The sequence below is a fragment of the Elephas maximus genome, chromosome 3, assembly GCF_024166365.1.
Source record: "Elephas maximus indicus isolate mEleMax1 chromosome 3, mEleMax1 primary haplotype, whole genome shotgun sequence".
NCBI classification, from domain to species: Eukaryota; Metazoa; Chordata; class Mammalia; order Proboscidea; family Elephantidae; genus Elephas; species Elephas maximus.
Genome location: NC_064821.1, coordinates 172451681 through 172477250, shown reverse-complemented (window position 1 = coordinate 172477250; position 25570 = coordinate 172451681). Strand labels below are relative to the sequence as shown.

General features: G+C 41.6%; 1 protein-coding gene across 3 annotated transcripts in view; it reads left to right on the top strand.

The window, feature by feature from the left end:
• The first annotated feature begins 545 nt into the window (after positions 1–545).
• The window catches only part of ELAPOR1 (endosome-lysosome associated apoptosis and autophagy regulator 1), a 99540-nt gene continuing 74515 nt past the window's right edge, over positions 546–25570 (top strand). For all 3 annotated transcript variants that reach the window (XM_049880174.1, XM_049880173.1, XM_049880172.1), the window contains exon 1: positions 546–779. In XM_049880174.1, the coding sequence (XP_049736131.1) occupies positions 627–779 (153 nt within the window). In that variant the 5' untranslated portion in view covers positions 546–626. The remainder of the gene's footprint in view (positions 780–25570) is intronic.

Below are 25570 nucleotides of genomic sequence, written 5' to 3'. Positions count from 1 at the left end.
TAATGATGGCAACGGATTTGGTTTTTGGTTTTCAGAAATCTCTACAGAAGCGGATTGCCAGGTCTTTCTCCCGTAGAGCCGCTGGGTGTGTTCAAATCGCTAACCTTTTGGTTGGCAGCCTGCGCTTAACCTTTGTATTGCCAGGGCTCCTTTTGCAAAACGAGAGATGCTCGTAAGTAGCCCATGGCCCGAAAGGGCAGTAATGAACATGGATTTGGTGGCGATGGCTTGGAGGATGTTGCTCCCGCGTTCTGTACACGAGCCCTGCGCCCGCCTGTTGGGCCGGTTGAGCCCTGGGCTCGTGCACTCCCATCCGCGCGCGCCAGCTGCGGCGGCTGCCATGGCGACCGGCAGGTGAGCGGCAGAGGCGCGCGTGGTCCCTGCCCCACCAGCACCAAGGGAAAGAGGAGGCGGTTGCCAAGGCGACGTGGGTAGGAGGAGGAGAAGGAGGGAGGAGGAAGGATGGGCGGCCTTGGCGTAGCCGCAGGGAGGTGACTGGATTGAGCCCAGCCCCTTGCATCCTCCCGCTGTGTACCTCCCTCCCCCTTTTTTCCGCCTTCTGCGGGCTCGCAGCAGTGGCAGCCGCAGCACCTGAGCAGCTGCTGCCGCTCGCTCAGGACAGCGTTATGGCTGAGCCCGGGCTCAGCCTCTATCCCTCTGCCAGAGGCAGGGGAAGAACTGAACCGCGCGCACCCCGGCTTCTGCGGCTGCTGCTCTGGGCTGGAACCGCCTTCCAGGTGACCCAGGGAACGGGACAGGAGCTTCACGCCTGCAAAGAGGTATGTCCCCCACGACCCAGCTCCGCTTGGGTCAGAAAAATAAGGAACCCAGGCGGAGACCTGGAGGACCCAGGCACAGACAGTTACAGAGACCAAGGAGTTTGGGTTTCTTTGGGGGTGACGCATGGGGGGAGGGCAGAGGAGCAGGCTGGCGTCATGGAGAGGCCAACCCACTGTAGGACTCGAGAAATAGATCATCCTGACAGCTTGGGCTGCTAAGCTCAGGGGGAGAGGTCTAGCTCCAAGGAGAGGAGAGACCTGGGCTTGGGAGAGAGGGAGGAAGAAGACGTGGGCTGTTTTCCAGCGGGGGGGGGGGGGGGCTGAAATGACCTTAAAATTGGTTGAATACAAAAGACTAGGTACAGAGGGTCCAAAATACAAAGTGGGAGAGGGGAGAACTCGGATGAGAAAGGAGTTAGGAAGGCCACAGAAAAGTAGTGGAGAGAAATGGGAAGCTTTGTGGTCTTATCATGGCTTCAGAGAGGGGAGTGTCAGGGTAGGAGGGGTGAGAGAGAGGATCCGATCAACTCTCTCCCTTCCGTATTAAACATTCAGTTACCTTGCAGGCTGCTATATGTGGATCCTCTTTATAGCTTTTCCTCCCTCCCATGCACTTTGCTTAGTGCACCTGATGGCACATGACCCACCTTTGTCCAGACTTTTCTTTAATATCTACTTTTTGCCATTCTCCGCTTTCCTTCTCTGGACTTGTGGCTGACAAATGCTGTAAGTTCTTTTCAAGGTGTTTCTAAAATATTGGCAATATAATTCAGACAATAGGAAGTGAATAGCTTCAAAAAAAAAAGCTTTTGAAAATTCTTTTTTGGAGGGACAAAAAAGGTATTATGAGTAACAAATCTCCGTAGTTTCTATATTATTGAAATAACAAATGTTGCTTTTGGTTGCGCTCTGGATAACTTCTTTTTAACCATATGGCAGCAATAACATATTTATAAGAACTACATTGGGGAAGGCAAAATAGAAGTTGTTTTCTTACCTCTGTGAAATGTGAAAGACTTCATAATACGTCAAGAATTTGGAACTGTGGAAGTAATCCCAAATGTCAAACTTGCTGTAAGGTTTTGAGAGGTTGAAATATTTTTAATAGGTTGTCAGTGTTAACTGATTAGCTACAACACCCCATCCCATATGGAGATATATTATTTTGAAGGTGTTCTACCCATTAGACTACAACATAAGATCATGAAGGAGGAGGGAGAGGAAGAGAATTTTTGTATGAATGAATATGTTTGACTTAATTCATGAATATGACACAAGCGGCCCCCAGTCACTGGGTATTTGATAACTTTCATAAGTCTCAGTGATGACCTGCCCTGGGTCATCTACATTTCCACCCAGACACTTTATGACCAGCCTTAGAAATGGCTAGGAACAGAATGATTTTGTCAGTGACTGAGGCTCAGTGGCTTTGGTGGCCTGTGGTCTGACCAACTGAGATAACCAGTCCAAGCAAGTCCGCTTGCCTAAGAACCAAATATGGAAGTCTCCTGAGTGGAAGGTAAGGATATCATTGTTCAACCACTAATTCTTCTTGAGAATCTTTGTCAACTATGGAAAATATGAGGTATTTAAGAAATAAAACACTTTATATTAGTTTGGAAAGGGGAAAGTATTTTAATATTTGAGAACTCAAACTCTATACAAATTTTGCTGTTTGTCCTATTTAAATGGCCAATATTTGCCTAAGCAAAAGGTCTTGCCATGAAGCGTGAGCTGAGGGCAGCGGAAAGCTGTGGAGACCAATAAACCAGGGTGGTGGTCCCTGCCTGCTCCTTAGCAGATGTGTCATCTCTGGCAGTTTTTGGATCTGTAGGATGAGTACTACAGTAACGTTATTGCTGTTGGGTACTGTCGAGTCAATTCTGAATCATAGTGACCCCATGTGACAGAGTAGATTGCCCATAGGGTTTTCTTGCCGTAATCTTTATGGACGCATATCGCCAGGCCTTTCTCCTACAGAGCCCCTGGGCGGGTTCCAACTGTCAATCTTTCAGTTACCAGCAGAGCACTTACCTCAAAAGGGTATTATGGTAATACTTACCCTAAAAGGATCACTTTGAGGATTGAAAAAGAAAATAAAGAGAAAACACAAAACAGAGTTACCTAACCCCCTTTCCTCTTCAGCTTCTTTGCCATTTGATCCACACCAGTGGGAAAATGACTTAGGAGGCATGATCATTGGCCACAGGCGTCAGCAAGTCCTGTTTACACTTTCCTTGAACAAACAGTGGCCACTGACACCCTTGAACTCCAAAACAATAAGGAAGAGAATAAACCCATTTATTATAATATTCCTCGTTTGGCAGTTTGAACTGATCTGGTCAGTTGAGGGGCTTCCAACTCTAAATTTTAATGGTGAAAACCAGTTCAGGGCAGACTGGCCCTTCTCTGTTCTTAAATCTTCACGTGAATTTCTTAGGAGCCTATGCTGGGTATTAAGGGCAGGGACTCTGCTCAGGCCAAGGCTGATCCTAATGCCAACAATGCTGTAACAGCCTGGTGTCCATTACTGATGGGCTTTGCCTTGTTTCTGAAAGCCGAGGCATCCTGCTTGATCCAACCATGAAAGAGCGATTTAGTCTGAAGCTTAAACTGAGGTGGTAGAGAACTTGGGGTTAGATCACTGGGTATGTGCTGGGGTTTGGAATTCCTTTCACAGTCTTACAATAATTAGCGTCGCTAGTAGAGCTAAATGTCCTTATGGTGTTTGTCTTCATGAATCATTTCTTTAGCCCTGTACTAGCCCAGTTTAAGTGCTCACTGAAAGCCAAAGGAGTCTTTTCCATGGCACAATGAATCTAAATCAAATGAGAGAGGAGCAGAAAACTGCCTTTAACACAATCTGCCCTGCCCTGCAACTCCAGTGCTAATTGCCCCCAAAGGGACCTTTCAGTCTATGTTAAAAAGTCCTCAGGGCTTTGGAATCTGACAGACATGGATTGGAATAAAATTTATTGAATGAATGATGACTCTGCCACTTAATAACGGTGCTACTTCGAGCAAGTTAATTACCCTCTGACAGCCTCAGATTTCTGATCTATAAAATGGAGATTAAAAAAAAAATTGCCATCTAGTCGATTCCAATCCATAGCAACCCTAGAGGACAGGGTGGAACTGCCCCATAGGGTTTCCAAGGAGCAGCTGGTGGATCTGAACTGCCGACCTTTTGGTTAGCAGCTGTATCACTTAACCACTGCACCACCGGGGCTTCTAAAATGGAGCTCGTACTACCTTACTCACAGGGCTGTTGTGAGGATTAAATCAGATAACACTTATAAAGTGTCTATAACACTTGACATAGCATGGGAGCTTAAGAAATGTTGACAGGCGGAAAAGGTAAGTACACAAAAAATGGCATAGAAATGATAAGCATATGGTAAACAAGGCAGGAATGGCAGTATAGAGGTTGATAGGAAAAGAGGGAGGAAAACTTATTTGAACAGTTGGCATTTGACCTGAAATAATCAGTAGAATTTCAATGGGCAGAAATGGAGGAAGGGTGCTTTTCCCAGAAAAATAGAGGAACCTGAGAAGAAGTCCACATGTGGAAAAATTCAAGTGGGCCTGGGAATTGCAAGTAGACCAGTTGGCTGAAATTCGGAGTCGGTGTGGGATACCATAACAGATAAAGTAGAATAGTTAGAAAATAAGTGGGAAATCCCTGGAGGATTTCCAGCAGAGACAGCAGCCTGCTCAGAGTGGATTAACAAGAACGTAAAAAAACATGGTTGAGACAGGCCAAAAGGTGAGAGCAGAGAGATGGGGGCAAGGAGGCCAGTTCAGAAGATCTTACTGAGATCAAGGAGGAAGTTAAAGGGACTGCACTGAGCTGGTGGTAGTGGGATAAACAGAAAGGCATCAATATGAAAAATATGCTGAAGATAGAGCTCAGAAGATTTTGCAACTGATTGGGTATAGGGTGAAGGAGAAGGCCGGGTCAAGAATTTTATTAAGATTTTAGAGTGGGAGAATGGTGGGAGCCACTAGCCAAAAGCAGAAAGAGCAGCTTTAAGGAGCAGAGTGATAGCCTTTCTCAGCTCCTACTTTTGCATGATCAGGCCCTGTACGAGGTGGGGAGAAGTTCTGAGGCTTTGGCTCACAGCTTTGTGGTATCACCATAGTTTCTAGGCTCTTACATTACCTCCCATATTTGGTTCTAATATGTTACTTGAGAATTGGACACATCAGGAAAGTGGGTAGATCTAGAAAACATTCAGGATCCCTGAGCTTTCTGGAAATATTTCACAAAAGTGTGAGATTTAAAATGGCTCCTTTGGTTGGAAACCACTGAGATTGAATGCTTAAAACACCCTGCCATGTTTGGTGAAGGGAAAAAAAAAATTAATATTCTCCATTTATCATAAAGTTCTCATAGGGTAACAAGATGTATTATTTTCATTTGGTACCAGAGGGGGCTGAAAAAAAATAGATTCTCAGCATCTAAAAACATTTAAGAAGTCGTTTTATCCATTCTCCTGTCTCAAGGTATACTAAAACCAAACCAGGCTGATAATTAGCTGACTTACTTAAAAAAAAAAATTTTTTTTTAATTACAGAAGTAACAGTTTTCATTTGTGAATTGGAAATACATAGGTAAATATAAAGGAGATAATAAAAACCACTATAATCTCATGAGTCAAGCCATCATTTTTATGTGTATACTTTGAGAGAGGCAGAATAATGATACAGAGCCCAGGGTCTGGATAAAACTGGATGGGCTGAGTTCAACTTCCAGCTCCCCCACTTAGTACTGTATGATCTTGGGGAAGTTATTTAATTTCTTCATGACTCAGTTTCTTCACCTGTAAAATGGGGATATTAATAGATTTGACTTCATTAATCTAATATGACAATTGAGTTAATACATAAAGTGCTTAGAACAGTTCTTGGTGCATAGAAAGTACTTAATATATGTTAGCAATCATAACTATATTCTAATGGAGGTATAATTAACATCGCTTTATAATGGTAAACATTAATAAGAATTTAAGGGTGATAGAAGTGTGCTGAATTGAAAAGGAAGAGGAGTAGACGTGAAAGATAGTCTGAGTGAAAAGCTGATAGAACTTGGCAAAGAGAAGCCAGAGGTTAAGAGTCTGGAGCTGTGCTGTCCAATATGGTAGCTACACCACAAGTGGCTATTATGCACTTGAAACGTGGTTAGTGCAGCTGAGGAAATGAATTTTAAATTTTATTTTAATTAAGTTAAAATTGAAAACGGGTACTCCACTTAGTTATTGAAAAACTTCTACATGTGCTTGGAACAACTTGAGTATATGAATCTGCTTCTTCAGCTGTCAGTTTTGTGAAATATAAATAGGGATCAAATATTTCTAGATGAAAATTTAGAGTCCAAACTGAGATGTTCTGTCAAGTGTAAATACCTGCTGGATTTTAAAGATTTAGGACAAAAAAGAATGTAAAGTATCTCATTAATATTTTATATTGGTTACATGTTGAAATGATTTTAGGTCATTTAGTTAAATATATTATTAAAATTAACTTCACTTGTTTCTTTTACTATTTTAAATGTGGCTACTGGAAAATTTAAACTCCCATATATGGCTGTTCTGTGTTTCTATGGGACAGTGCTGGTCTGGAGTGCTGGCCGTACAAGTCTGGCACCTGCAATTGAATCCTAGTTCCACTATTTTCAGCTGTATTACCTTGGACAAGATACTCACCTCTCTTAGCCTCCATTTTTTAATCTGGAAAATGGGGATGATGTAGTTCTTGCCTTCTATAAAGGAGCTCTGGTGGTACAGTTGTTAAGCACTTGGCTGCTAACTGAAAGGTTGGCAGTTCAAACCTACCAGCCATTCTGCAGTGTGATGGATCCCTTTTATATAGCAGTTGGGTGGGACTATGCAATAAGGTGCTTATGGCCCACCAACGGGATTGGGCAGCTTGTTAATGATGCAAATAAAGTGCATGGCACCCTTGTGGGGGTGGGACCATGCATATAAGGTATATGGAACCCTAATGAGGGGATTGGTCGGTTGTGCCATCCCGCTAAGCTTAAAATGAGCCATCCCAGATGTGAGAAGAGGGGACCTCACTACCAAGAAAGAAGAGCTGGGAGTGGAACGCATCCTTTGGACCCGGGATACCTGCACTGAGAACCTCCTAGACCCGGGAGACAGAGAGCTGTAATGCTGAAGACAGCGAGAGAAGGCAAGAAACAGTGGCAGAGAACCTGCAGCAGCAGAGGCAGCAGAACCAGGAGACTGGTAGAAGACCAGCAGGAGACAGTGTGATGCGCTTCCTGAACCATGGAGCAAGAGAGCTGAGCCCTTCAGGCTGAGGCTTACTGGTAGAGGGGGGTGCCTTTGGGCACTTGTTGGTGGAGCTAAAGAACTTTGTGACACTTACCCAAACAGGGCAGAGGCTGGACCGAGGGGCCAAAGACTGATAGACCAGAGAGAGGCCTGCCTGTAGGCACGGCTGAAAATAAGCTGTCCTGATCGAAGCACTGTATCCTGAGTCATTTCTGATCCTGAGTTGTAACCTGTTACTTCCCTAATAAACCCCATAATCATGAGTATTGTCTGGGAATTCTGCGTGCTGTTGCAATGACTTACAGAACCCATCGAAGAAGTGGAGAGTGCTGTGGTGGGGGCAGGGGAAGGGATGGCTGGTGTCAGAATTGGTAAAAAATTTGTAGGGAGCACATATGTCTGACCCCCTCCTCATAGCAATGGGATATTGATACTGGTAATGATTCTCTCTCCTTCACCGTGTGAAGTTAGAGGAGGAGGTCCAATGACCCCACACCACCATTTTTACACACTCCATGGGAGAAAGATGTGGCAGTCTGCCTCTGTAAAGATTTACAGCCTTAGAAACCCTTTGGGGCAGTTCTACTCTGTCCTATAGGGTTGCTATAAGTTGGAATTAACTCAACAGCAGTGGGAATGCCTCTTATGGGTCGCTGGGAGGATTAAACGAGATAATGCTTAAAAAGTACTTTGCAAAATGCATAGCATATAGTAAGTGCTCGATATGTTAGAGCTTGTTACTATTTTATGATCTGCTTTTAAAAAACTTAACAGTATGTCAGGATGTCTTGAATGACATCATTTTAATGATGAACTACTCTGCTAATCTCGAAGGCTTCACTCGTGGGCCACCTGCATTAGACCCATCCCTTCTCAATTCTTAATGTAGGTCAGCAATTCTTTCTTCTCTCTGGAGTCATCAATTTTTCCACTCTACTGGATCACTCCAATCAACATTCATACATGCTATTATTTCTCCTATTTTAAAAAATAGGAAAAAAATAAACAAAACACTTTTATTGGTTGCCACTTCCCCCTCCAGCTGCCACTTCCCCCTCTAGCTGTCACCCTATTTTATTCCTCCCCTTTACAGCAAAACCCCTTGAAAATCTTGTCTATAATCACTGCCTCTAAATCCTCGCTTTCCCTTTCTTTCTCAAATCCTCTCTGAGCCACTTTTTTCATCTCCAGAACTCCACCAAAACTACTCTTACTCAATCCAGTGGTAGCATCTTGGTCCTAATCAGGCCGTATCTACCAGCATTTGGTTGAGCTGTGATCACTCTCACCTCCTAGAAACACATTATTCTCTTGGCTTGCAGGACACCCAACTCTCCTGGGTTTTTTCCTACTTCTCTTCTTTTGCCTCCTTGGCTGGTTTTCCTCATCTCCTCCAACTCTAAATCTAGCAGTTCCCCAGGACTCAGTCCTTGAACCTCTGTTTTCATTCCCTTGATGATTTCATCCAGTCTCATGGCTTTAAGCACCACCTGTACACTGATGACTCACAGATTTCATATATCCAGTCAGGACATTTCCTGTGAACTCCAAGACTTGTACATCTAGCTGCATACATGGCCTCTTTGTGTACATATTTGATTGGCATCTCAGATTTACCATGTCCAAAACTCCTGATCTCCCCACTACCGTTGACCCCGTGCTTTCCAGAATCTTCCTTATCTCAGCTAATGGCAACCCCGCCCTTTGCTTAATCCCCAAACCTTGGAGTTATCCTGACTCCTCACTTTCTCCTACTCCCTATGTTCAATTCATCAGAAATCGTGTTAGTCCTACTTTCAAAATACATCCTGAATTTGACCACTTCTTACACCTCTACTGCTACCCACCCTTATCCGAAGCACCATCACCTCTCAGCTGGAAGATAGCAAAAGCCTACTAACTGGTTTCATTGTTTCCACCCTACTCACTTATCATCTCTTCTCAGCATAACAGCAAAGAAAACGTACGAAAGATAAGACAGATTTTGCCCTTCCTCTGCTAGAAACAGGTAGTCCTGATTGCTCAATGGTTAGGTGCTGTGCCGCTAACTGAAAGGTCGTCAGTTCCAACCCACCAGTGGCTCCGCAGGAGAAAAGACCTGTTGATCTGCTCCTGTAAAGATTTCAGCCTAGGAAACCCTGTAGAGCAGTTCTGTTCTGTTCTATAGGGGTGCTATGAGTTGGAATCAACTCTTATCGCATACAACAACTACTCAAAACCTTCCAAGGTCTTCCTGTCTCAGGGTGAAAACCAACATCTTACAATGGACTACAAGTTCCAACACACAGTGTGCACCTCCCCATCGTCTCCATCCTCACCAGCCTCCTTGTTTTTTTTTCAGACCTACCAGGCTACCTCGTGCCTCGCCATTGGCAATTGCTGTTATCTCTGCCTAGAAGGTTCTTCCCCCAGATTGAGTGGCTTAGTCCCTAACTTTCTTCTGACCTTTGTTGAAATGTCTTCCCACTCAGTATCCCATTTTCTGTTTTAGTTTCTCCAGAAAGCCTGTAACTCCCTAAAACACTATATTTTCTTATTTCTGTCTTTCCCCACTATTACATAAGCTCTGTGAAGGCAGGGATTTTTGCGTTTTGTTTAATGTTGTATCAACCACACCCAAAATATTGGGCCCTCAGTAAGTATCAGTAGGATGTGTGAGTGAAACAGATAAATAGTATTCCATTGATGGAAATTATTTAGCCAATCCCTTGTTATTGAATTTGTAGGTTTCCAGATTTTGGCTAATACAAACAATTCTAAGATGAACCTCTTTTTACATACATATTTCAGCACATTTGTCATTACTTCCTTGAAATAAATTCCTAAAAACTGAATTGCTGGTTGAAAGGGTAAGATAATTGTCTTAGTTATCTAATGCTGCTGTAATAGAAATACCATAAATGGATGGCTTTAACAAAAAGAAATTTATTCTCTCAACGGCTAGGAGGCTAGAAGTCCCAATTCCGGGTGCCAGCTCCAGGGGAAGACTTTCTCTCTCTGTAGGCTCTGGAGGAAGGTCTTTGTCGTCAATCTTGCCCTGGACTAGGTGCTTCTCAGCTCAGCGACCCTGGGTCCAAAGGACGTGCTATTCTCCTGGCTCCTGTTTCTTGGTGGTATGAGGTCCCCATGTCTCTCTGCTCGCTTCTCCCTTTTATATCTCAGTAGAGATTGTTTTAAAACACAACCTAATCTTGTAGTTTGAGTCCTGCCTCATGAACATAGCTGCCGCTAATCCCACCCCGTTTATATCATAGAGATAGAATTTACAAAGCACAGGAAAGTCACATCAGATGACAAAATGGTGGACAATCACACAATACTGGGAATCATGGCCTAACCGAGTTCACAGATATCTTGGGAGGACACAATTCAATCCATGACAATAATTTTCGGGCTTCTCATATCATTTCTAAACTGCTTTCCAGAGGTTTTCTGTTTGTTTGTAAATTAGTATAATCTCTTACGAGTAACGTATGAATTTTTTCTCTACCACTATGACAAACCAGAATTGTTTTCATCTTTGCCAACTTTATAGCATAAAAATCATTTCACTGCTATTTTAGTATTTATTTTATTTCATTACTTTTTTCTGTTGTAATAACAGCTTTATTGAGATATAATTCACAGGGTACAAAATTCACCCCTTTAAAGTGTACCATTCAGTGGTTTTTATTATATTCACAGGTCGTGCAACCATCACCACTGCCTAATTACAAGACATTGTCATCACCCCAAAAAGAAACCCCATACCCACTGGCAAAATCCCCAAATCCCCACCCCCCAGCTTTCATAACATAACATTCATTTTTCTACTCACTCCCATTCATTATTTAAACTTATTTAATTATGCAATATCGTCACATACTAAATATACATAAGCATCTATGTAAATTATTAACCCACCACCAATTTAAGAACTAGAATATATGCAATGCTGACAAAACTTCCTGGGGGCTCAGCCCCAGTCCTGGTCCCAGCCCCAGAGGTAACTGCTGTCCTGGAAAATAAATAAATAATAAAAAAAATAAAATAAAATAAATTTTTTTATTCCCTTACCTTTTTTTCCTTTTTTCCACATACATATGTCTGCTCAAACAAAAATCTCATTTAGTTTTGCTTATTTTTGACCTTTATAAAAATGTGCTGTTTTATAGTCTTCTATGATTTGCTTTTTTAATTCAATGTTGTGTTTCTAAGCTCATCCATGTTGTACATTACTGCATTTCATTCACTTTCAGTGCCGTGAAGCATTGCTTCCTGCGAATATTCCACATTTTAAATTCATTCTCCTGTTGGTGTTGGGCTTGATTTTGGTTGATGTTGACAGTTGGATTACTAGTGCTTTGCTATTTCAAATAATGCTACTATGGACATTGTTGGACCTGTCTCCTGGTGCACAGGGTCAAATTTCTTAAAGGTATAAGCCGAGAAGTGCCGTGTGCGAAGATTCAGCTTTATGAGAGAAGGTCAAATTGTTTTCTGAGCCAGTGAGCTAATCATAACTTATTCTCCAACAACTCCAGAGACTGAAATTCCATGAAGGACCTTAGTCACTTTACCCATTGCCATCCAGTCTGACTCATAGTCACTTTAGTCCCAGACATACCAAGTTAGGGCTTAACTATGGGCCAGTCTCCCTTTGCATCTAGTGTCATTTCTACAGAGCTCCAGGGGGTCATGTTTACCTAGAGTTTTATAGCTCTCTTCAGTTTTCAGTGATTTGTAACCTGATGAGACTAAGGCTGGACAAGTTTTCTTCTACTCTGGAAGCTGGACAACACTCAGATCACTCACTAAATAGAGTCTGGGTGAAAGCAACTTCCAGGGTGGGCTTCCTCTGAAATTGGTAGCATATTAAGGTTTCCAGGTATCATTTTAGGGTAGGATAGGAGTGTCACTAGATAGGAGATGGCTACTGCTTTCTACCTGAGAGGAGTCTGAGTTATTGTACCAGCTCTCAGGGAAATGCCCTGTGGATACTTCTACCCCCCATACCTAGATTTGGTGTATTCAGTTACACTTCATAGAGTTTCTCTTTATCTTCAGGATGAATCCTAAAAAGAAGGGGTTTAATGCTGCCTTAAGGAGTCCTGGTGGTGCAACCAAAAGGTTGGCAATTCAAACCCACCCAGCAGTTCCGTGGGAGAAAGACCTGGCGGTCTGCTCCCATAGGGATTACAGCCTAGAAAACACTATGGGGCGATTCTACTCTGTCACTTGGGGTTGCTGTGAGTTGAAATAGCACCTAACAACAACAACGCTGCTGCCTCAGACACTGGAGGGACTAACTTCTGAAAAACGGGTAGTACCAGGAGGTGTTTAGCCCTATGAAATTTAGGTAATTTCTGGAAATGGATTTTGTTCACACTCTGATGGTCAAATAATGGAGGCCCTCTTTGTCTTTGCCTCCTTATTTTAAACAGGATTGCTAACTAGAGAACCTTACAATGTTAATCCAGAATGATTTCTCCTGCCTGAATAACCATTCAATAAAAAAATCATCTGTACTGGTGAGCTTTTGCTGTGTCACAAATCACCCCAAAACTCGATGGATTAAAACAACTATTTTTTTAGCCCAGAATCCTGTAGGTTGACTGAGTGGTTTTTCTGGTTTGAGACAAATTGGCTGATCTCTGCTTAGCTCTCATATGTGACTGTGGTCAGCTGGTAGGTTGATTGCAAGACAGATGATCTAGGATGGCCTCACTTAAATGTCTGACAGTTGGCAGACTGTTGGTTGGGGCACCCAGGTTCTCTTTCATCAGCCTCTCATTCTCCAACGAGCCAGCTTAGACTCATTTATGTGATGGTCTCAGAGTTCCAAGTGCAGTGTGAGAACAAGCCCCAAATGTGCAAGCTCTTTTCCAGCCTCAGCTCATCTCATGTTTGCTAATGTTCTATTGGCCAATGCAAGTCACATGACCAGGCTGTGACATAGATGCCACCTTTTGATGGGAGGCCCCACAAAGTCGCGTTGCAAAGGGCATTCATATAGGGATGGAAAGAATTTGTTGCCATTTTTGCAGTATACCACAGGATCTTTCATATGCTTCCAGCAACTGCTGAAAAGACGGCATCTGACAATTTTTCATCACTGTATCTGTTGCTATGGGTCACTACTTCTGGAATGCAGCAAGAAAATCACAGTGCGGTACTGAAGCGTCATACTCAGGGCAAAACATACAAAGCATTGCTTTTGGAATGCTACATAACCCTATATTGCCTTATTCCCTTTTGGCCTATTGAATAGTATTTGTAAATAGCTTTTATGATTTTTGTAACAATGATATATTATTATCCTAAAAGTTCCAGAAATTTAGAATGAAAAAAAAGACAATAAAATTCACCTATGATTCCAACAACACAATTCTATACCTGGTTAAAATCACTGTAAACATTTTGTTACATTTTCCCAGACTTCTTTCTATGCTTATAGACACACTGTTGTTGTTAGGTGCCATCGAGTCGATTCTGGCTCATAGCAATCCTGTGTATAACAGAACAAAACACTGCCCATTGCTGCACCATACTCACAATTGTTGTCATGCCTGAGCCCATTGTTGCAGCCACTGTGTCAGTCCATCACTTTGAGGGTCTTCCTCTTTTTTATTGACCCTTCACTCCACCAAGCATGATGTCCTCCTGCAAGGACTGGTCCCTCCTGATAACACGTCCAAAGTATGTACGATGTATTTGCACTATCCTTGCTTCCAAGGAGCATTCTGGTTGTACTTCGTCCAAGAAAGATTTGTTCGTTCTTCTGGCAGTCCACAGTACATTCAACATTCTTCGCCAACACCATAATTCAAAGGTGTCAATTCTTCTTCTGTCTTCATTATTCATTGTCCAACTTTCTCAAGCATATGAGGCAATTGAAAACACCACGGCTTGGGTCAGGCGCACCTTAGTCCTCAAAGTGACATCTTTGATTTTTAACACTTTAAAGAGGTCTTTTGCAGCAGATTTGCCCAGTGCAATGATTTCTTGACTGCTGCTTCCATGGGTGTTGACTGTGGATACAAGTAATTTGAAATCCTTGACAACTTCAGTCTTTTCTCCGTTTATCATGATGTTGCTTACTGGTCCACTTGTGAGGGTTTTTGTTTTCTTTATGCTGAGGTGTTATCCATGCTGAAGGCTGTGGTCTTTGATCTTGATTAGTAAGTTCTTCAAATCCACTTCACTTTCAGCAAGCAAGGTTGTGTCATCTGCATAATGCAGGTTGTTAATGAGTCTTCCTCCAATCCTGATGCCCCGTTCTTCTTCATATAGTCCAGCTTTCGGATTATTTGCTCAGCATACAGATAGGTATTGGAAAAGGATATGACCCTGACACACACCTTTCCTGAGTTTAAAAAAAAAAAAAACAAAACATGCAGTATTCCCTCGTTCTGTATGAACAACTGCCTCTTGGTCTATGTACAGGTTCCTCATGAGCACAATTAAGTGTTCTGGAATCCCCATTCTTCACAGCGTTATCCATAATTTGTTATGATCCACACAGTCGAATGCCTTTGCATAGTCAATAAACACAGGCAAACATCTTTCTGGTATTCTCTGCTTTCAGCCAGGATCCATCTGCCATCAGCAAAGATATCCCTCATTCCACGTCCTCTTCTGACTCCAGCTTGAGTTTCTGGCAGTTCCCTGTTGACATACGGCTGCAGCTGCTTTTGAACGATCTTCAGCAAAATTTGACTTGTGTGTGACGTTAATGATATTGTTCAATAATTTCCACATTCAGTTGGATCATCTTTCTTGGGAATAGGCATAAATATGGATCTCTTCCAGTCAGTTGGCCAGGTAGCTATCTTCCAAATTTCTTGACATAGATGAGTGAGCACTTCCCTTGCTGCATCTGTTTGTTGGAACATCTCAATTGCTACTTCATCAAGTCTTGTTTTTCATCAATGCCTTCAGTGCAGCTTGGACTTCTTCCTTTGGTACCATTGGTTCCTGGTCATATACTACCTCCAGAAATGGTTGAACATCAACCAATTCTTATTGGTATGGTGACCCTCTATATTCCATTTTCTTTTGATACTTCCTATGTCGTTTAATATTTTCCCCATAGAATCCTTCAATATTGCAACTCAAGGCTTGCATTTTTTCTTCAGTTTTTTCAGCTTGGGAAATGCTGAGCATGTTCTTCCTTTTTGGCTTTCTATCTCCAGGTCTTTGCACATGTCATTATAATACTTTACTTTGTCTTCTCCAACTGCCCTTTGAAATCTTCTGTTTAGCTCTTTTACTTCATTATTTCTTCCTTTCCCTGAAACTACTAAAAGCAAGTTTCAGAGTCTCTTCTGACATCCATTTTGGTCTTTTCTTCTTTCTTGGCTTTTTAATGACCTCTTGCTTTCTTCATGTATCATGTCCTTGATGTCATTCCACAACTCATCTGGTCTTCGGTCATTAGTGTTCAAGGCATCAAATCTATTCTTGAGATGGTCTCTAAATTGAGGTGAGGTATACTCAAGATCTTACTTTGGCTCTTATGGACTTGTTTTAATTTTCTTCAGCTTCAGCTTGTACTTGCATGTGGGCAATTGATGGTCTGGTCCACAGTCGGCCCCTGGCCTTGTTCTGACTGATGATATTGAGTTTTCCATCGTCTCTTTCCACAAATGCAGTTCGTTTGATTCCTGTGTATTCCATCTGGCAAGGTCCATGTGTGTAGTTACTATTTATGTTGTTGAAAAAAGGTATTTGCAATGAACAAGTTATTGGTTTTGCAAAATTCTAGCATGGGATCTCCAACATCATTTCTATCACCAAGGCCATATGTTCCAACTACCAATCCTTCTTCTTTGTTTCCAACTTTTGCATTCCAATTACTAGTAATTATCAATGCATCCTGATTGTGCATTTGATCAATTTCAGACTGCAGAAGTTGGAAATAGACATATAATTCTTCATAAAAGGAACATACTGTTTCATAACCTGCTCTTTTCATGCAATTAACATGCAGAGGCGTCTATGTTAATAAGTATTAGTCTACTTCATCATTTTTAAGGCTACATGGAGTTCTGTAACATGTATATAATTTATTTAACCAACCAATTCAGATAGGTTCCAGTGTCTGTTAGTGTAAACAATGCTGAAATGAACATCTTTGCATATACATTGTTAAACACTTGCTCAACTGTATTCAGTTAATTCCTTAAATTATGTTCCTAGAAATGGGTATTTATATTTTAAATTGCTCCATATTGTTCAGTCTTTTGGAGAAAATGTAACAGTTTTACTTCCCATTAACCTTGCCTATCCTTGCCGTTTCTCACATCCTTGCCAATGCTCTCCATCTTTCAAACTGTGACAAATCAATATGCGAACACATTCAGTCCTGGCTCCATAGCTGAGGGGCTCCATGGTTTTCAAGCAGGATCCCACCTAGAGCTTCCAAATGACCTTAGAGTGTTTCTGGAACTTATTGCTGCAATCCTTACCCCTGTTTCTGCTTCCCTGTGTTCAGTGTTTTCTTACCCCACACCAACCTGGACACACAATTTAGCACTTCTTGGGGTGCTAAGCATTCATCTACTTGTATGCATACACACCAAGCAGCAAACACTGCCAGTACAACAACACAGCACTAATGAGTGACATTGTTTTTGGTGTCAGGTAACGCTGAGTCGATTTTCAAAATTGCAGAATTTATTTTACCTATGATAATGTAAAGAAGCCCTGGTTAAAGAACTGGGCTGCTAACTGAAAGGTCATTGGTTCAAACTCACCAGGCATTCTGCAGGAGAAAGATGTGGCAGTCTGTTTCCATAAAGATTTACAGCCTTGGAAACCCTATGGGGCACTTCTACTCCATCCTATAGGATTGCTATGAGCTGGAACTGACTAGACAACAGTGGGTTTGGGTTTTGGGGGGTTATTAGCAGCCCCACCTGACAGAGTAGAACTGCCCCATAGGGTTTTCTAGGCCGTAATCTTTACAGGAGCAGATTGCTAGGTCTTTCTCCCACGGAGCCGCTGGATGGGTTTGGAGTGATGTAGTCTTCACTAAAGATTTTTTTCAGGAGGAAAGCATTTAACTTGCTCATTACATAGCAAGCACTATAAAAATCCCTGTCATTCTTGTTCTTCCAAATCCCTTCTTAGCTGCTTCCCCCTCCATCCAGCCAAGAGTAAAAACTCTCTGCCCTTTGCCCACAATATGCCCAGCCTCCCCTCTCCTCTCATTCACATTTCCCCAGCCTGGAGGTCTTCAAGGGGGAGACTGTTTGGTTTGAAAAGCAGAGTTGATACTTATAACCACTCCAATTGACTTACAATTATAAATTTAGTTTTAAGGGTTATGAAAAAAAGTGAAGGGTATGATGGGAAAGGAGACCTAATTTAGATTGGGGGAGTGTCAGAGCAGGCTTCTCTGGGGAGTGATTTAAGCTGTGACTTAAAGGTGCAGAGGAGTTTGGCAGGTGGATGTGCGTGACAAGCTTGCAGACAGGGAAGAGTCTGGTGCTTAGCAGGTCGAGAGAAGGCAAGTGTGGCTGTACTGCATAATTTTACACTTGTAAAATGGAAGAGTATATTCCATTTTGAAATTTCAAGAACTATTAAAGGAGAATATGAAAGTTTAACCATGTTGGGCAGGAGCATAGGTTTTGTTTTAAAAAATGTTCTAATTCACTTTTTCATTATACAAAAATCTATGCTCATGTTAATAATTCACATGGTTGGGTGTTCTAAATGATCTATGTATTAACTCATTTAATCCCTACAATGACTCTATTTATCATCGAACATATGTTTTATATATATGTGTGTATATACATAACATATATATTTTTAAATTGTCAATACCTTCTGACTAGTATAGCAACTCAGTGAGGGTCGATATTCTCGAGTGTTTTATTTACTTCTATATTTCCACTGGAAACCCTGGTGGTATAGTGGTTAAGTGCTATGGCTGCTAACCAAAGGGTCGGGAGTTGGAATCCACCAGGCACTCCTTGGAAACTCTATGGGGTGGTTCTACTCTGTCCTATCGGGTCGCTATGAGTTGGAATCAACGGCATTGGGTATGGTTTGGTTTTACATTTTCACTGCCTACCATGTAGTAGGTACTCAAAAAATTTGTTGAATGAATCTGAATTTTGTAGATGATGAAACTAAGGTACAGAGAGACGAGCCTCTCCAAGGCTACTTGGCTAGTAATAGAGCAGCTACTCAGGCTCTTAACCACCATGCTATTTTCTGCCTGTTCATACTAAAAATCCAAATAATACAAAGGGCATAAGCTGAAAAGTAAGAGTTTTCCCCCATCCTGCAAATCCACAAAAGGTAACCTCTGTCAACACTGTCTTAAATATATCCTTCCTGAAATATTATGCCTGTAGCAGCATACCTGTCTATACTTCTTTTTTTACATTTTATGCAAATGGGATCAGAATATTTATCCTATTCTGTATTTTATTGTTTTAAATAAATTTTATAGTTCTACCTCTTTATTTTTATTGACTAAATTGGATCTATTGTATATTCGTATGTCCCACAATTTACTGAAACAGAAACTTCTTGATGAACAGGTTGATTCCAGTCGTTTATATTATAACAATGCTGCAGTGAACATCCTCCTACACGTATTGCCAGAGTCGTTCTGTAGGACAAATTCTTTAAAATAGAATTAGAGGGTCAAACATTGTAAATGTTTAACATTTCAATAGGTATTGCTACGCTGATCACATGGATTTTTAAAGACTGAAGAATAATGCTGTAAGTGTAGGCATCGTGTCAGATAACTAGAAGTTGATAATACTTCTGAATGAGGGGATAAGGATTGGATTGAGTTGATTCCCTAGTTTAGACCTATGGTTTTAGAGATTGTGGTCAAGGAAGTGGGCCTTAGGGATCCTCTTTAGTCAGTATGGACTGAGGACAGACCTGGTGGCCTTCCTCAACCCTGGAACTCTTAAAAAAAAAAAAAAAACCCAGCTTACTCTGCAGGAACAAGGCAGATTACCACTTGCCAGGGCTCTGGGTTTCCTGTAGGGGAAGATTCCAGTAAGCAGCTGTGAGTCTCCAATTTGAGAACTAGCAGACCCCCAAGGAAGTCTCCATGGTCTACGACTTGGGCTTGAGAAACACTGCACTGAAAATTAGGTGACTCCCAGACAGCAGCTCAGTCAGAAACACAACGTGAACAAGGGTCCTGATATGGCTGGCCCTTGATAGGGTGTTCTGCTCTGTGGTGGCCTTCAGAATGTGTATATATCGTTTTTAATAAGTGAAATGAAAACAAACACATTTTAAAATCTCACAGAGAGTTCTCTGACTCTGGCGTGTGGTGCTGTACATCACAGCATTGGCCTTCTCTGTCTGCAGTCAGATCCTAGGAGCAGGTGAGGTTTTGGTTTTGAGGCTGTGTGGAAACCCTGAGACCTGGAAGGCTTGGCTGAAGGACACACCTGGTTTATCAAGTTGTCAGCTTTTCTGAGTCAGGGTAGACAGGCCTGGTGATTAATTCTGCCAAATTTTCTGAAAACAAATTGGACAAACCCACAGCTTTTCCTCAGTCCGCATTGTCCCTCCAGTAAGTGATAAAAGTTGTGCAGTTTGTCACATTTCTTACTTAAGCTTTTCTATTATGTCCTACCAGATAAAGAACAGAACAGATAATTATAGTTCGCACTTGACAGGCACTAAAAGAAAATATGCTTTTCATACTTCCTGGGCTCTCTATTTTTCAAATTCCTTTAAGTCTGAGAAGCCTAATATGTTACCACCTACTTTTTTATCTTTGATTTGTCATTGTCTTCATTTTCTAGTGCTGCTATAACAGAAATACTACTAGTGGATGGCTTTAACAAACAGAAAGTTATTCTCTCACAGTCTAGGAGACTAGAAGACTGAATTCAGGGTGCCAGCACCAGGGGAAGTCTTTCTCTCTCTGTCAGTTCTGGGGGAAGGTCCTTGTCATCAATCTTTCCCTGGTCTAGGAGCTTCTCAGTGCTGCTCGATTCTTTCTTTTATATGTCAAAAGAGATTGACTCAAATTACAACCTAATCCTGTAAATTGAGTCCTGCCTTATTAACATAACTGCCTCTAATACTGCGTCATTAACATCATAGAGGTTAGGATTTACAACACATAGGATAATCACATCAGATCACAAAATGGGGGACAACCACACAATACTGGGAATCATGGCCTAGCCAAGTTGATATACAATTTCGGGTGACACAATTCAATCCATAACAGTCATGTATTATTAAAGGCATTAAAAAAGACCCACAAGACGTTAAAATGGTACAACCACTATGGAAAACAGTTTGGCACTTCCTCAAAAAACTAAAAATAGAGCTACCTTACAATCCAGCAATCCCACTGCTAGGAATATACCATAGAAGCCTAAAGCTACTGATGAGATCAGATATATGCACTCGTATGTTCATTGTAGCTTTATTCACAATAGCAAAACAATGGAAACAACCGAAGTATTCATCAATAGATAAATGAAGCAGCAAATTGTACTACGTACACCCAATGGGATACTATACAGCCATAAAGAACAATGATGAGTCTGTGAAAAATAACACAGATGCATCTGGAGGGCATAATGTTAAGTGAAATAAGTCAAGCATAGAAGGACAAATATCGTATGATCTCTCTTTTATAAGAAGACAAGAACAGATAAATATAGAGAAATTAATGTTTGTTGGTGGTTACCAGAGAGAGGGAAAGTACACTTTAGAACTTAGAGAATTGTTTCTTTTAGTGATAGGAAATGTGGCTCCAAATGTGAAAGTAGTAAACGTAACAGAACCATAGTAAAGACTAGTATTTGAACACAAATAGAAGAGTAGAGACACAATTTAAAATAATGGTGATAAACTGTGAAAAATGTAACTATTGTCCATGAACAATTTATGTGGAAATTAAAAAAAAAGTTAATTGGGGGATACGCACATAGAGGACACATTTATGGATACTTCCTGGATACAACCAAACACCTCATGGGATTGGTTTACTAGGTTTAAGGGCTTAGGACCATAGTCTTAGAGAGCAACTTGGTCAATTGGCACAATATAGTCCATAAAGACAATGTTCTACATTCTACTTTGGTGAATAGCATCCGGGGTCTTAAAAGTTTGTGAATGGCTGTCTAAGATACAACTATTGGCCTTTACTCGTCTAGAGCAAAAGAGAAAAAAGGAAGCCAAAGACTTAAAGAAGAAACTAGTCTACAGAACCAGTAGTCTACACAAACAACGATATCACCTACCTTGCGACTAGAAGAACTAGACAGTGCCCGGCTACTGCTACCAACTGTTCCAACCAGAGACTCAATAGATGGTCCCAGATAGAATGGGAGAAAAATGTAGAATAAAACTCAAATTCCTAAAAAAAGACTAGACTTTCTGGACCAGTAGAGACTAGACAAACCCCTGAAAGTATCCCCCTGTGTTACTCTTTAAACTTGGAACTCAAACCATTCCCAGAGGCCACCTTTCAGCCAAATGACAGATAGCCCCATAAAATAAATATCACCCATGAGTACTGTGCTCCTCAATATAATTGTCTAGATAAAACCAAATGGCAAACATTTACCCTGGGCTAAAGATGAGAAGGTAAGGGGGGAATGGAGAATCTAGATTAATGGAAACAGAACAACCAGAATGGAAATAATGAGAATGCTGATATATTGTGAAGAATGTAACCAATGTCACTGAACAATATGTATAAAAAAAAAAATTTTTTCATATAGAAATTGTTAAATGAAAACCTAATTTCCTGTGTAAACTTTCACCAAAAACACAATAAACTGTATTTTTTAAAAAAGACCCACACAAATATGCAGCATGAAAAAATAAGCTGAATTTCGTAGGCCTAGAATGTGGTTTCCTAAATCTAAATCTTGCTACTGATATGAAGTAAAAGGCAAAATTGATAATTGGACTTTGATGTGATAAACCTGCATGCTAATTAGAGCATCCCTCTCCTCAGCCATGCAAAACAATAAAGGAAGACTTTCTGAATTAGAAAGGAAACTGAAATTGGCAGGTTTTCTGCTTCAAATATGATTGCTCCAACCTCCAACCCCAATAATATAGAACTAAAAGAGTGACTAGTAAGCCACCAAGAGAAAGGATACAGAGCATAAATTGTATCTGTTCATCTTGCTTTGTTCATATCCTCATAAGGGTGGTTCTGAGACACAGAGAGCCCATAAGGGTGGCTCTGGGTTGGGGAAGCACTTGGGATAAGTCAGGTATGTCGCACTCTGTGCCATAAACAGATTAGATGCTCAACAAAATTTTGGATTGATGGGTCAACTTATCTTCCTTGTAAAAGTTATTTCAAAGATTAATGCAAAAGCCTCCATCCACAGATATTAATACAGCTGTATAAATCATCTGTTCATAAGCTGTATAAATCATCTGTTCATAAGCTGTATAAATCATCTGTTCACTGGCCAATTTTTCAGAGGTAGATCACCAGGTCCTTCTTCCTAGCCTTAGTCTGGAAGCTGCACTGAAATACCATGGGTGTCATGAATTGAATTATGTACCCCCCAAAAATGTGTGTATCAACTTGGTTAGGCCATGATTCCTGGTATTCTGTGATTGTCCTCCATTTTGTGATTGTAATTTTATGTTAAAAAGATTAGGGTGGGGTTGTAACACCATCCTTACTCAGGCCACCTCCCTGATCCAAGGTAAAGGGAATTTCCCTGAGGTGTGGCCTACACCACATTTTATCTCTCAAGAGATAAAAGGAAAGGGAAGCAAGCGGAGAGGGACCTCATACCACCAAGAAAGCAGCACCAGAAGCAGAGCACGTCCTTTGGACATGGGGTCCCTGCCCTTTGGACATGGGGCCCCTGTCCTTTGGACATGGGGTCCCTGTGCCTGAGCAGCTCCTTGACCAGCGGAAGATTGAGGACAAGGACCTTCCTCCAGAGCCGACAGAGAGAGAAAGCCTTCCCCTGGAAGCTGATGCTTTGCATTTGGATTTGTAACCTACTAGACTTTGTTAAAGCCATCCATTTGTGGTGTTTCTGTTATGGCAGCACTAGATGACTAAGACAGTGGGTAAGCCTGTTGGTATTTGAAATACTGGTGGCATTTCCAGCATCACAGTAACACACAAACCACCACAGTATGACAAACTGACAGATGAGAAAAAATCGAAGTTGTCAAAGATTTTATTTGGATCCACAATCAACACCCATGAAAACAGCAGCCAAGAAATCGAATGACTTATTGCATTGCCCAAATCCACTGCAAAAGACCTCTTTCAAGCGTTAAAAAGCAAATATGTCGCTTTGGGGACTAAGGTGTGCCTGACCTAACCCATGGTATTTTCAATTGCGTCATATGCATGGGAAAGCTGGACAGTGAATAATGAAGACCAAAGAATTCACGCCTCTGAATTATGGTGTTTGAATATAAAATGGACTGCCAGAGTATTGACTATAACATGGACTTCCAGAAGAACAAACAAGTCTACATTGGAAGAAGTACAGCCAGAGTGCTTCTTGGAAGCGAGGATGGTGAGACTTCATCTCATGTGCTTTGGACATGTTATCAGGAGGAACCAGTCCCTGGAGAAGGACATCCTACTTGGTAAAGTACAGGGTCAGCAAAAAAGAGGAAGACCCTCAGTGAGATGGATTGACACAGTGGCTGCAATAACAGGGTCAACAATTTTGAGGATGGTACAGGAATGGGCAGTGTTTTGTTCTGTTGTACATGGGTCACAATGAGTAAGAACAGACTCAACTGCACCTAAGAACAACAACATAAATCATCTGTAAAGGGGGCTATGCCCAAATAAAATAAGTAACAGGCCAGCAAGAAGCCAGATGAAAAGAAAGAGTTACGAAAAAAGAAAAGGCAGATTTTTAAAAAATAATTTCTATTGTGCTTTAAGTGAAAGTTTACAAATCAAGTCAGTCTCTCACACAAAAACCCATATACACCTTGCTACACACTCCCAATTACTCTCGCCCTAATGAGACAGTCCTCTCTCTCCCTCCACCCTCTCTTTTCATGTCCATTTCGCCAGCTTCTAACCCCCTCCACCCTCTCATCTCCCCTCCAGGCAGGAGATGCCAACATAGTCTCAAGTGTCCACCTGATCCAAGAAGCTCACTCCTCACCAGCATCCCTCTCCAACCCATTGTCCAGTCCAATCCATGTCTGAAGAGTTGGCTTCGGGAATGGTTCCTGTGCTGGGGCAACAAAAGGTCTGGGGGCCATGACCACTGGGGTCCTTGTAGTCTCAGTCAGACCATTAAGTCTGGTCTTATGAGAATCTGGGGTCTGCATCCCACTGCTCTCCTGCTCCCTCAGGGTTTCTCTGTTTTGTTCCCTGTCAGGGCTATCATTGGTTGTAGCCGGGTACCATCTAGTTCTTCTGGTCTCAGGATGATATAGTTGCTGGTTCATGTGGCCCTTTCTGTCTCTTGGGCTCGTAATCGCCTTGTGTCCTTGGTGTTCTTCATTCTCCTTTGATCCAGGTGGGTTGAGACCAATTGATGCATCTTAGATGGCTGCTTGCTCGCGTTTAAGACCCCAGACGCCACTCTCCAAAGTGGGATGCAGAATGTTTTCTTAATAGATGTTATCATGCCAATTGACTTAGATGTCCCCTGAAACCATAGTCCCCAGACCCCTGCCCCTGCTACACGGGCCTTCGAGGCATTCAGTTTATTCAGGAAACTTCTTTGCTTTTGGTTTAGTCCAATTGTGCCGACCTCCCCTGTATTGTGTGCTGTCTTTCCCTTCACCTAAAGTAGTTCTTATCTACTATCTAATTAGTGAATGCCCCTCTCCTACCCTCCCTCCCTCCCTCCTCTCGTAACCACGAAAGAATGTTTTCTTCTCAGTTTAAACTATTTCTCAAGTTCTTATAATAGTGGTCTTATACAATATTTGTCCTTTTGCAACTGACTAATTTCACTCAGCATAATGCCTTCTAGGTTCCTCCATGTTATGAAATGTTTCATGGATTCCTCACTGTTCTTTATCGATGTGTAGTATTCCATCGTGTGAATATACCATAATTTATTTATCCATTCATCCGTTGATGGGCATCTTGGTTGCTTCCATCTTTTTGCTGTTGTAAACAGTGCTGCAATAAACATGGGTGTGCATATACCTGTTCGTGTAAAGGCTCTTATTTCTCTAGGATATATTCCAAGGAGTGGGATTGCTGGATCGTATGGTAGCTCTATTTCTAGCTTTTTAAGGAAGTGCCAAACCGATTTCCAAAATGGTTGTACCATTTTACATTTCCACCAGCAGTGTATAAGTGTTCCAATCTCTCCACAGCCTCTCCAACATTTATTATTTTGTGTTTTTTGGATTAATGCCAGCCTTGTGGGAGTGAGATGAAATCTCATTGTAGTTTTCATCTGCATTTCTCTAATGGCTAATGATCGTGAACATTTCCTCATATATCTGTTAGCTACCAAAAAGGCAGATTTTTTAAAGAACATGTAGAGGTTTTTAGTTCCAGATTATCTAAAAAGC